We start from the raw sequence: 13,619 nt of genomic DNA, 5'->3' as shown, positions 1-13,619 counted from the left end.
TTAGAAAATATCAGAAATATCACAAAGAGAGAATATTATAATGATAAATCTATCACCTAGATCCAACAATATCAACTCAATGCCAATCCTAGTTCATTTACATCCTCACCTATCTGATGCCACTGCTGATATGACAGGGGGTAGTAATGCTCACTAGCCTGCTGCTCACCTCCTGCTCTGCAGCCCAGTTCCTAACAGGCCATGGACCATTACCACCCCAATTATTTTGGAATTAATTCCAGCTATTGTATCACTTCATCTGTAAATATTTCAGTTCCATGGTTAAAAGGTTAATTGTGTATCTTTCACCTCACACTAACCTTCCCCATCTGAAATACATGAAACCCATATGGCCTATTATCAAGGCATGGTGCAACATAGGGCTCTGGAGTCAAATGATATTAAACTGAGGGCTTAACCACTTGGGAGCTGAGAAAGCTTACCTGACATCATGAGCCTCCACTTCCTCATCTAAAAATGGAGTAAGAGTACCTTTTTGTGGGGTTGTTCTGGGAATCAGAAATATTATTTGTGGAGCACTTAGTGCTTGGAAGAGGCCTGTCTGTAGCTTCAGAAACAAGCCCAGATCTGCAAAATGGCCTTAGGAGGCCCAGTTGGTCCAGATTTCAGAGTGGTATAAAGACTCAAATCCATATGAACTATCAGTTCATTGTGATAGCCTGACCAAATTCTCAGTGCATTTGTATCATAAAAGAATCCTGTTTTTGTGCTAAGACACATGTGAGTCTTGTTTAGAAGAATGAACACAATCCTTCCTAGTATTCACTTGAATTGCAGGGACACTTTTAGAAAGGGAAGTGGCTTTTTATCTATATTTGTCCATTTTCTATAGAATAGACAGTTGCTACCTTAAGTAATATTGACTCCAGAATCTTGAATTTTTTTTTTTTTTTGAGACAGTGTCTTGCTATGTTGCCCAGGCTGATCTCGGATTCCCAGGCTCAAGCAATCCTCCCGCCTCAGTCTCTTAAGCAGCTGGGATTAAAGGCGCGTGCCACCGTGCCTGGCCTGAATCCTGAATTCTTAATCAGCCATCTCCTGAGGTGCAGACAAGTATATGTTACAGTTAACATGTAGTTCTACCTGCATATTCTCTAGACAGCTCACACTCACCTCCCGCAAAATTTGTTTTTCTTTCTCTGGAAATCTACTCTTTCTGTTTGGGTTAATGGTACCATGCCAGAAATTTGGGTTTCACCCTAGAATAGGCCTTCTTCTTATCCCTCCCATGGAGTTGGTTCCACAGTTCTGATGGTTTTTGTTTCCCTTCTATCTAGCTTCTTTCCATCCCAGCTCATACGCCTTGGTTCCAGCCCTCGTCACCCCTCCTCCTCTTGGTCAGCCCTCTCCTGACCTAGTCTGTCAGCCACCAGCCTACCCACCTCACCCTATCCTCTACGTTGTTCCAAGAGTCATCTTCAGATTGACAAGTGATCATATCAGCCCCCTAGGCTTGAAGCCCACACTGGCTCCAAATGTCTACAGGAAAATGTGCCCATTCCATGGTGGGAGTTACAGGTTTGCTGTAACAGGAACAGGTCTTGTTCCTATTATTTTTCCCTCCTTGTATTCCCCCCTCATTCTTCAAAATGAAGCTCAAGTTTTACTCCCTCTGGAAACCTTCTCTGACCTCTCCAGGTAAATCTGATCCTCTCTCTCTTTTTTTTTTTTAGATACAGGCTCTCACCTCTCACTGTGTCACCCAGGCTGGAGTGCAGTGGCGTGATCACAGCTCACTGCGGCCTCAATCTCCCAGGCTCAGGTGATTCTCCCACCTCAAACTCCCAAATAACTGGGACCACAGGCATGTGCCACCCTGCCTGGCTAATTTTTGTATTTTTTGCCACTCACTATGTTGCCCAGGGTAGCCTTGAACTGCTGGGCTTAAGTGATCCTCCCATCTCAGCTTCCCAAAGTGTTGGGACTATAGGCATGAGCGGCTGTGCCTGGCCTTATCCTCTCTTTGTTGGAATCCTCCCATATCTGGGACCTGGCATTGCAATGACTTACTTATACCTCTGTTTTCCCTACTAAACCCTGAGCTCCTTGAAGGTCGAGACCTTGTATTATTCATCTCTGCGTCCCTAGTACCTATCACAAAAGAAAGTCCCATGAATGTTTTTTACTGCATGAATTCTGTTACTGGCACAACCTTACCACAACCCCAAAGGGTAGCAAGCCTCCCTCAAAAAAATCCCCAGAGTAATGAAAATACAAAGTCTGCTTGTTCAAAATTATGGTGCGAATAAAAAAGGAAAGGGAGGAAGTGATGGAGTAAAGTTCAGATTAAAAATAAACGGAAAGTCCCAACAGTCGAAAGGTGGAAAAAAACCGCAAATGCCCATGAACTGATGAATGGATAAACAAAATTTGGTGTGTGTATATATATGTGTACAAACTTCCTTTTTATGACTAAATAGTATTTCATTGTATGTGCACATGTACACACACAATGAAATACTATTTAGTCATAAAAAGGAAGGGAATTTGCACGCATGGATAAACCTTGAAAATACTATGCTAAGTGAATAAGCCAGACACAAAAGATCAAACATGGTCTGATTTCACTTACATCAGGTAGCTACAACAGGTAGACTCACAGAAAGGGAAAGTAGAATGGAGGTTACTAGGGTCTGGGGCAAGGGGGAGTGAGGAAACAGGGAGTTATGGTTTAATGAGTACAGAGTTTCTGTTTGGGATGATAAAAAAGTTCTGGAAATAAATCGTGTTAAGTCCATTTACATAATATAATAAATCTACTTAATGTCACTCAATTATATACTTAAAATGGTTAAAATGGCCAATTTTATGTTATGTATATTTCACACCAATTTAAAAAAAATAGAGAGGCAGGCTCTCCCACTCCCTAGATCAATTAGAATTCTGGATACACGGACTGTGTTGGTACGATTTATCCTGCATGTCCTAATAAATAAATGTTCATAAACTAAAGAGATGCAGACAATTGCTGGCTAAAGTTAGGTTTGGGCACTACTGGCATATAGCATAGTGGATGAGAAACACTTTGAACATAAAGTGCCTGGAATTAAATCCTGACTGCAACATCTAATAGTTGCGGCCCTGGGCAAGTCATTTAACCTTTAGAAGGCTTAGTGCCCTCAACAGTAAAGTGGTGACGATGAGAGTTTTCTTCACAGGTTGTTGTGAGGATAAAAACGAAACTATGAATATAAGGAGTTTAACACAGTGCCTGGCACACTGTGAGCAATAAACCATTATTTATTTTTGAATTTAACAGTCTAGGGCAGGGTTTCTCAAAGTCCTCACTCCTGGCAATTTGGGTGGGAGAATGCTTTGTAGTGTGTGTGGGGGGGGTGGCTGTACTGTGCATTGTAGATTAGCAGCATCCTTAACCTCAACCCAGGAGATGCCAGGGGCATCCCCCCGGGTATGACAATCAAAAATGTCTCCAGAGATTGCCACATGTCCCCTGAGGGGCAAAACTGCCCCTCCCCCCCCCCCCCCCCCCCCCCCACTGAAAACATGTAATTTAGGATAACGCTCTGCTGGTGATGACATAAGACTAAGTTCTGAAGCCTCAAGACAGGCTAAATTCATCAGTCACTGTGCATAGACTATCATGAGCAGCAACTAAGAGCGGTGAGTTGGATGTTTGCAGTTTCTGTGTGGTAGCATCAACCAAAGCCATGTTCAAATCTTTTTTTAAGTCTCAATAACCTTTCCAATAACTAATTATGCTTCCCTTTAGACATCGAAAGGGAAGGCAGAAAAAATAAAAATTACATAAAGTATGGCAAAATGAAATAACTGCATTGGAGGTCACTTATTAAATACAATCAGCACACCAATTTCAATGTCAAGATCCAATTATTTTAGGAGAAATAAGAGTCGACTTATTATTTCATTCATTATTTCAGGTACTCAACCTGGAATACCCTCTCTGAAATGTTACACGAGCAAAAAATTAACTTCTTGTTCTTCAGGGTATTGAAGGGGAGGGAGGTATCTGTTTTAGCAGCTTAGCCCACCCTGACTTGTACAGCTAGTACTTCATAGTTTCTCTAGGAAAAAAAAAAAAGCCCAAGAATATACGCCTAAAATAACAAACAGGAACTGACTTTAACAGGTTGATACATTCAGAAAAACATTCAACTTCTGAAATTCAGAAAATTTTATGACTCAGAGGGCCATATTTTATCTTTGTACTAAAAAGAATTTGCTAAGAAAAGAATAAACAAATACTTGAGGATACTTTTAAATCTGGGCTTCATCTTTAAATCTTTCAGTCATCCTTGGCTTCCTTTGGTCCAGGCCCTCTTCACCTCCTTACTGGCTGCCTCCCACAGGTCTTCTTGCCTCCTTTCTCTCTGCCAAGCTCTCCTGTACACCATGCTGCTGACACAATTTCCTTTCAGCATGTTCTGTTCCTGCTCAGAAACTTTCAACTCCTTCCTAATATTTAGGGCTACATTCTCAATTCCTTGATTAGATACAATGCATACAGCAAACAGGCCTCAACAGGCCTCAAACATGTCTTCCTTCTTTACTATTTTACTTCTGCTAAGAAGATAGATCTACTTACTGTAGAAGGAGCAAAATCGACCATTTGTTGTCCATCTTGGATTCATGTCATTAAACAACAGACCAGAGCACGGTGAAGCTAGAAAGGACCTTGGAAGCTAGGTTCAACTCTTCCATTTTATAAATGAGGAGCTCAGGCTCAGGTAGTTTGAGGGAGCTATACAAAGTCACAAAGGTAAGAGACTTCCAGGGAAACTCCTGACCACTCCAAACTTCAGTCATTTCTCCCACCTTTAAAAATTGCAAGTTACTTTCTGTTCTGATCCTAGGGCACTGCTTACATAGTGCATATAAGATTTCTGTCATCAGTATCCAAAGGGGGCAGGAGGAATCTCAACCCATTCATAGCTATTTATTTTACATTTCTGGGTTTTCGTCCATAGGAAAACAGTGATATGCTATTCTAGTTTATTCACAGCAGCTAGCACAGTGCTATCTTCACAGTAGGTGCTAAATATTTAACAAATGTTGCTTATTTAATAAGTGACAAGAATATCAATTATATTTCTTCATAAAAGAAAGGAATAACAATTTATTTAAACATTTTATAAAATTAAAACTTTTCAGCTAGGAGCAGCAGCTTGCACCTGTAATCCCAACTACTTGGGAAGCTGAGGTGGGAGGGCAGCTTGAGCCCAGGAGTTTGAGGCCGCAGTGAGCTACGTTCGCTTCCCTGCACTCCAGCCTCAGTGACAGAGTGAAACCTTGTCTCTTAAAAAAAAAAAAAAAAAAAAATTCCCGATTCCTGAGTCTGCTCTCCTACAAATCAGACCATTGACACACTTTGGCTAGAGGTTTTACGACTATGAGCTTATTCATTTTGTTTCCTGAAATTTTTCTTTAAAAGAAATAAATTTACATACATACTCATATGAAATATGTATTTTATTTCTCTATATTCTGTTACTGAGTTTATTCAAACAAGGTTAGGTGTGTTATCAAATGCTTAAACTGAGTTAAAAGGATCATGCAACTTACCATTATTTATTAACTTAAAAGGAACTTCTCTCTCACTTCAGTGAATATTTTTTAAATGCACATTTTAAATGGTGTAAAATAACATAATTAATCCAGTTTTGAATCTTAAAAAATGTTAGTGTTTTATTAATTTACTCACACAGGTTATCCGAAAAGGATCTTTTGTTCCCCATCATGCTTTGAATAAAATTAACTAGTATAAGAACCTCCATAAACGAAGTACCAAAATGTTTACATTTATATTTCTGAAGCTCTAACAACATGACAAATACATGCTGCACATTTTATGTCTTAACTCATTTAATTCTCCCAAAGAGTCAAGGCCTAAGCGTTATGATCATCTCTTTAAAAAAAAAAAAAATCCAAAAATTGGGGATCAGAGAGGATAAGTAACTTGCTCAAGGTCATACAGCTAATGAGTGGTGGAACTGGGATTTCAGTGTAGGCCTGACCTGGTTTTAATCACACTGCTGTAACAACACCTGGATTGTTTTTGTGCAAGACTTTCAAAACTGACAGAAGGAGAAGAACAAGAAGAACTCAACTGAGAATGGAAACTCTTAAAAATATAGATTAAAATAATTTGGAGGGTAAAAGCAAATGAAATACTTTTCCAAGGATACCTCTGACAAGATTTGTAAAAAGAGAATTTCCTCTGGTACTGGAAAATTCATGTCCTCTTACTGGGCACTGGCAAATTTGAAAATTCCTCTTCTGCCTTTTGTAGAGCTCGGCGCACTGGACTCAGACACATTTATCAGCTGCTATCTGGTGACTTCATCATTTTGGTGGAATTTCAAAGAACATTAATTTAGCTATTTAAAAACATACTTCAAATTTTTTTAAAACAATGTAATCTTTCCTTTGCAACTGTTTTCAGAAAAATGTCTAGAATTAGAAACGGCCAAATAACTTCACGGATATTATTTTATTCTATTTGTGGTGTTCTTAACAGCTCCCACTCCCCAAAACAACCACACACATCACCAAAAAAATGCATCAATGACAATCTGCCACACTCCTCCCACAACTTGACATTATATGTACTGTACTGCTACCCTTTTCAGCCCGGGACAATGGAGTATCCAGGCAAGAAGGAAACCACGGGTGACTATAACATTTTCCTTTAGATTTTGTGACATTGGCAAATATGCAGTTGCAACTACCATCGGTTACACAAGTAATGTTCATTTTTTCCTCTACAAGAAAAAAAACCCAGATGTACTCTTTCACTCTAATTAGGCTTTCACTAATTTTCAGTAAAAAAGACTATGGTGACATATCCTGAAGAAGCAGGTATCCAATAAATGTGCACCAACAAAAGAGCAGTGGAATTCCGCGCAGGGTACCGGAAATAGGGCAGGATTAGCGGAGGTGGGGAATGCGCTTTCAAGGGAGGCGGAACGCAGAGGGGATGCGAGATGGAGCCCGGGGAGCTGCCGCAGCGGGCGATGGCCCCGGCCGTTCTGGTTCGTGCATCTGCCGCTGCGGGTCGCGCGCTCTTACCTCGCAGCCCGCGAACCAGCCTCTCCGCCCAGGCCACTCGGGGCGGCTGCCCTTCCAGGGGGAGGTGGCGATGCAGCGGGTCCCCGCCGCCGACCGGGCTGGGGCACGGCGGGCCCTGGTCCTCTCGCCGGCGCCGCCTCCCGCTCGGGTGGCCCGCGCCGTGGTAGCCCCCAAGCCCCCGGCTCCGCGCGCCCACGGAGCTCACGGCCGAGGAGGCGGCCGACCTCCGGCTGCCCGGGCGCCACTCTACGTCCATCTCCACCACCATTCCGCCTTCTTCCCCTTCCACCTCCTCCTCCTCCTCCTCGGCCTCGAAGCCGGGGTTATCGCGGCTCCACGCCTGCCGGGAGCACGACGAGAGCGGAGGAGAAGGGGAGGCCGCGGCTCCGGCCGGGGGGTCCCGCGCGGCCGCCTGCCGGATGCGCTGCATCTCGATCTCCAGGCCCCGCTGCTCGCGGAGGCCGCCCGGGGCGGCGAGGCTGGCGCCCACGGCCGCGCAGCCAGCCATCAGCCGGCCCGGGTCCGGCGCGCGGGGCGCGGGCGGCCGCTTGGCGTCCCCGGGCTGCTGAGGCTGCACGCGACTGGAGTTCACCATCGCGGTCACTGGCGTCCGGCGCGCGGGTGCGCGGCGCCGCGCTCGGCGCTGTGCGCCTCAGGAGCCATGTTCCTTTCTTCCCGGCGCCCGCCGCCGCCTGCTCCCCGCCTCCGACCTCCCCGCGGTCCCGCGTCCCCTCGCCCGCCCCTTTGGCCCGCCTCCCTCTGGCCTCGCCCCGCCTCGCCCATCCGCCGCGGCGCGCTGAGCCGGGAGGCGCGAGGGAGCCGGCCCCGCGGTCTGCGCGCTCACCCGGCGGCTCCCGAGTCCGCGTTCCAAGTGGAACCGGAGCCCGGGCGCGGGCGCCCACGTTCCATTCCCGGGAAGGCCTGGGAAGGGAGGGAATCGCTCACCCGCCAGCCCGCCTGCAGGGAAAGGGCTCCTGGAGCTGTCGATGCCTGCCCGACGCTGAGATAACTCTTGGGTCCCCGTTATCCACCAGCCACTTCTGCCTCGATTCACCAAAGTGCAGGGAAAGAACCTTTTGGTGAGATGGTGTGAATTAGCGACATCCAGCCTGAGCTGAAGTCTCCAGCGGGGCAAAGAAATCTTTCCATTTGCAAACTACCAAGGCTGACTTGCTGTGCATTTGGCGGGCCTCCTGCCCCTGATTCTGCTGGTTTGGAGATGCTTTCTCGCTCTTTGGTTGGCTTCTGTCTCCACACATTGTGGAGATCCCAGGGATTCGTCATCGGACTCTCGGATCGCTGGTGCCTCCACCGTGATCTCCGGTCTCCCTGCGGCCAGCACTGACTTCTAGCAACACAATCCTGCATGAGGGCCTAGGCACAGAACTTTATTTCCACTCTTCTGAACACATCTAATGTGATGCTCTGCAATTGTCTGAAATTTATCCTACCCTGAGTCATTATCTTGTCCCCTTCTCTGGAACCTGCTTCACTTCCCGTATCCCAAGGTGAGGTTTGGGGCTTCGCTGTCCTCCTCACTTCCCAGGCCACTCTTCTTCATGGAAGGCTCGCGGTTTACCCGCCACCGCCTACACCTCATCTTCTTGTTACTTTTGCCCCACAGATAGCACCCTGATATGATCTCTGTTTCTCACTCCTGCTGGCTTGATCTTATGTCTTGCATTATTCCGCATTAGAACAATTGATCCCTGTCAACTCCATCTCTATTCTCCACGTCCGTGTCCTCACTATTTCCAGGTTATATTGCAGAACCAAAGCTGCTTATTTGTCACGTTGATGCTTAGACACCTCTGTGGGCTTCTGGCAGGTGAAAGGATAAAATTTAATTTCTGTGGTTTGGTTTAGTAAATTCTCATAATCTGCTCCTGTATTTGTTTGTTAGGGCTGCCATAACAAAGTACCAGAGACTGGGTGGCTTAACAGAAATTTATTTGCTCACCTTGTCTCTACAAAAAATACAAAAATTAGCCAGGCTTTGCGGTGTGTGCCTTTAGTCCCAGCTACTCGGGACGCTGAGGTGGGAGGATCGCTTGAGCCCGGGAGGCAGAGGATGTAGTAAGTCGAGATAGGGCCACTGCACTCCAAGTGACAGAGTGAGACTCTGTCTCATAAAGAAAGAAAGAGAGAGAGAGAAGAAAGATAGAAAAAAAGAAGGAAGGAAGGAAAAAGAAAAGAAAAAAATGTATTTTCTCACGAGGTGTTGACAGAGTTGGTTTCTTCTGAGGCCTCTCTCCTTGGCTTGCAGATGGCCCCGCTTTTGTGTCCTCACGCCGTCTTCCGTCTTCCCTCTGTATGCGTCTGTGTCCTAATAGTCTATTCTTATACATCATATTGGATTAGGGCCTACCCTCATGACCTTGTTTTCACTTCATTACTTCTGTAAAGACCCTGTCTCCAAGTATGGTCATGTTCTGAGGTAATGGGGGTTAGGACTTCAACACAGAAATTTTGGGGAGGACACAATTTAGCTTTAACAGCTCTTAATCTACTCCTCTAGCATGGCATCCCATGCCATCCATCCACCTTAATGAATTATTCATTTGTTCTCTAGGCACATATAACATGCTGCTAATATTTAGGTAATTATGGCTACCTATTACCTGATCCTGCAGTTTATTAATTTAGATATTCATGTTCTTCTCTTAACTGTGAGCTTCTCAAAGGCAAGGCTGGTGGGTCTGGAGCACAGCCCTAGCTCATGCTATTCATCAGTTCATTCTGAAGACATTTCCTGTGCCCTGAATTAAGGTCTGGGCATGTAGAGCGGAGTATGATACAGCCTTGGCCCTCAAGAGGAGACAGACCAAAAATGAGAGATTACCAAGTGGGTTAAGGGTTATGGTGCCTGTCATCCAAGGAACTTCTGAAGCTGAAGATGTCCTGAATAGCACCACCAGCACTGCAGAGTCGAAGGATTCTTACAGACACATTCCAACAGAGGAGAGCCAGGCCTGGAAAGAGAATGCAGAATCTGAGCCAAAGGGTCCTCTGGAGAATAGGCCTAGTACAATGTTTTCAAATTGTGATCAGAAGATCTCCAGCATCACTTGCAGCTCTTGCTAAAAATATAGATACTGGGTCCACATTCCAACCTTATTGACTCAAAATCTTCCGGATTCCAGTCCTGAAATTCTCAATCTTCACAGGGGATTCTCAGGCATCCAAAGTTTGAGAAGCACCAATGTGTTCCAAATGGAAGAGGTTTCATAAATATTTCCCCCACATTTCTATACTTCACTGTTAGCACTAGTGAAGCAATCATCTGGAATCCCAGACTTAGAAGAAAATTCAGTGGTCTTTGAGTCAGGTTACTGTATGCTTGTGCCTGCAGTCACTAATTCGTTGTAAGGACCCTGGAGCCAGACTGCCTGGATTCTGATTTACTCACTACTTCCTAGCTGTGTGACCTTGGGAAAGTCACTTTATCTCCTTGTACCGCCAAAAATGAGGATAATGATAATGCCTACCTCACAGGGTTGTTGTGAGGATTAGGTGAATTAATACATGTGTTTTAGTCCATTCGGGCTGCTATAAAAAATATCATGTAGTGGGTGGCTTATAAACGATGAACCTTTATTTCTCACAGTTCTGGAAGCTGGACGGTCCAAGATCATGCTGCCAGCAGATTTGTTGTCTGGTGAGGGTCTGCCTTCTGGTTCATAGACTGCACCTCCTAGCTGTGTCTTATGGTAGAAGGGATAAAAGAGCTCCCTTGAGCTGCTTCTCTAAGGGCGCTAATCCCATTTGTGAGGGCTCCAGCCCCATGATGTAATCACCTCTGAGAGGCCCCACCTCCTTATACCATCACTTTGAAGGTTAGGATTTCAATGTATGAATTATGGGGGGGAACACAAACACCCAGACCATAGCATGTGGAACACCATCTGACATGTACATGCTAATAGTGTTAGAAGTAGTCTTAGCTCTTATGTCTTAATTATGATAACTGTTTTCGTCTATGATAATTGCTTTTGTGGATGTCTTTGTTAGTGTTAGAAGTGGTCTTAGCTTTTATATCTTAATTATGATAACCATTTTCATCTATTATAATTACTTTTGTGGATGTCTTTGTTCCAGCTAGGCTGTGAGTTTCTGGAGGGCTCCATGCCAATCCTAGAGGCTTCTATAACAAATACTTACTAAACACCTACTATATGCCAGGCACAATACTAGGAGAGACGGCAATTCATTAAATAGGGGAAAAGCCCAGCTCTCATAGAGGTGAGCTTATATTTTACAGGGTTTGAGGGGATTCAGAAGAGAGATTGCCCAGGCTGGCATGGGTAGGGAAGGTAGGTAGGGCCAGATCATAGGAAGCCTCAGATGCACGTTAAGGAGTACAGATTCTCTATAGTTAATGATAACGTAAATAGGCCTTTTTTTTTCTTTCTAGAGTGTCAGTTCCTATTTAAAACAAAATCTGAAATCTTCTTCCTGAAACTATATCCCCACCCTTAAAAGAATTCAAATTGATTGGAAATGTGTCTGCACATACATAATTCAGAGTTATATGTGTGCTTACCCAAAATTTTCTTTACAAATTATTGCAAGAAATGTAATCATTAAAAATTCGCAGCAATTTTTGTGTAATACCACTTAAATAGCATTTGGTCCATTGCACCCTAAATCTTACATTTTGGAGTTTCAATATTAATTTCAATCTTAATTTTCATAAACCCAACACCAGCCATCTAATATATTTCCTGTTCAAATACTTATTCATTCCTTCTGGCTTACTAAGGTTCCCTTTTGTGCTTTTATGTTAATTTGTTTCTCCCCTTTAGAGTGCCCAGCTTTTGCTCAAGCAGGCCCTGAGGCTGTAAATTTCTCTCCCTACCCATGGAATTCCTTCCTTTAATACCCATCTGAAGACCTTACTTCTAATAAGAAATTTTCCATTATTAAATAAGTGACATGCACAAAGTTTTTTTCATCTCATTTCCACAATCCTGTTGTCACATTACAAATTTCCATCGTCTGTAGCATCTGGAAATACTGAGTGGGATAGATAACATGGCCTGGCTGCTGTTTGTTTTTTTTTTCATCAGTGTGCTAGATCTTCCTGGACACGCTGCACAAATCTCACCTCAGTCTTAGTGCCACCGTGGACGCTGGAAGGAGCCATTTTAAAAGGCAACCTTAAACAGTTCAGTCTAATTTAATATTAGTGGCCTCCACACCTCTGACTCTTGTATTATTAGAATTGCCTGTTTGGCTTTTATTTTCCAGTGTGAACTGATGAAACAGACACAAACTGAAGTACCCGTTGCTTTCGCGGTCTCCACCTCGAGAGGAAATCCAAAAGGAGTTTCTGGCATGTGTGGTGTTGCTTAGCAATTTACCCAAACAAACATGTTTCCTCCTCATTTTTTTCCCCAGTACTTATTTACTTAAGAACATTGTAAAATCAATTTTTACCACTTGACATCTGAAATCATTAGAAGAAAATCTGGTGTTTTGGGCTTTATGAGAAGAACTGCTAACCACAGTAAGACTTTGACTTTGCTTTGTTTCTCATTTTGCTGCTTTAATAACATAAAGCTAGGATTTGTGGCCTTCTTCATGATAGATTTTGGTTTGGATTGGCCTGCATACATCCCTGTCTCTGTGGGGTTATCTTGGCACCATAATTGGCTGGCACCGTGATCTTGATGACCTAATCTCTCTATCTCAATTTCCTTCTCTGGATAATGAGGTTAAATACCCATCTTATAAATCCCCCACAGAATTTTTGTTGAGGACTAATGAAGGAATATTAATAAGTTTATAAAACATGTATTGAGTGTCTGCTACATGCCAGTCACTGTGTTGCATTCCAGAGTGACAAAGATAAGACATGATTCCTACCTTCAACGAGATCAAATCTTATAGTTAAACTGCCTGGAAACATCCATAGATCATTCTCAACTTCTCTACCCATAAAAACTTAGGAATCTTTCTAGACTCAGACTTCATCTCTCCCTGGAACCTTCCATAGACACAATCTTGGCCCCCAGCCTGAATTGACATGCCTCTCTACCCTGTAAACCTTTATTCCAACATTTGCCACCTTATACTGAAAATATCTGTTCACATAGACGTCTTCGTGAGTGGCGCATAAGCTCCTGGAGAGCAGGGACTCTGGCTTATTAGCAGCTCAGCAGCCAGTCCGTTTTCTAGTGCAAGTTTTCTTGGGGACACCCCCACCTACCCACCCCTGCTGCCATTCTTAGCCTATATGTGTCTCAGGTGTGGCTGACACCACTGCTAGCTCCCAAGTGGTGATTGTGGAGCTCAGGCTTGCCCAATCAGCATCACGTCTCCTTGGCCCCTGTGAATGGTATTTCACGAGTATTTTATCCTGTTCTGTTAAAAAAAAAATTAGGCCAGAAATTTTTTTTCCAGTTGTTGGAAAAGAAAAGCTTTTCTTCCCACCAGATTTAGAGTTTTAAAGATGTAAGTCCAGACAAGCTGGCAGCCAAAATGTTGATGCTCAGGGGAAAAATGGCGCCAACAATAGAGATACAAAAAATATTTATAATGTGGATACT

The 13,619-nt window shown here is 43.9% G+C and overlaps 1 protein-coding gene across 2 annotated transcripts in view; it reads right to left on the bottom strand.

Annotated features, from left to right (window-relative positions):
• Positions 1-7,770, bottom strand: part of PKD2 (polycystin 2, transient receptor potential cation channel) — a 70,012-nt gene extending 62,242 nt beyond the window's left edge. For both annotated transcript variants that reach the window (XM_004039107.5, XM_055384628.2), the window contains exon 1: positions 7,069-7,770. In XM_004039107.5, the coding sequence (XP_004039155.4) occupies positions 7,069-7,663 (595 nt within the window). In that variant the 5' untranslated portion in view covers positions 7,664-7,770. The remainder of the gene's footprint in view (positions 1-7,068) is intronic.
• Positions 7,771-13,619: the final 5,849 nt, after the last annotated feature.

Source organism: Gorilla gorilla, chromosome 3 (genome assembly GCF_029281585.2).
Source record: "Gorilla gorilla gorilla isolate KB3781 chromosome 3, NHGRI_mGorGor1-v2.1_pri, whole genome shotgun sequence".
Lineage (NCBI taxonomy): Eukaryota > Metazoa > Chordata > Mammalia > Primates > Hominidae > Gorilla > Gorilla gorilla.
This window is presented reverse-complemented; position numbering and strand designations above follow the sequence as displayed.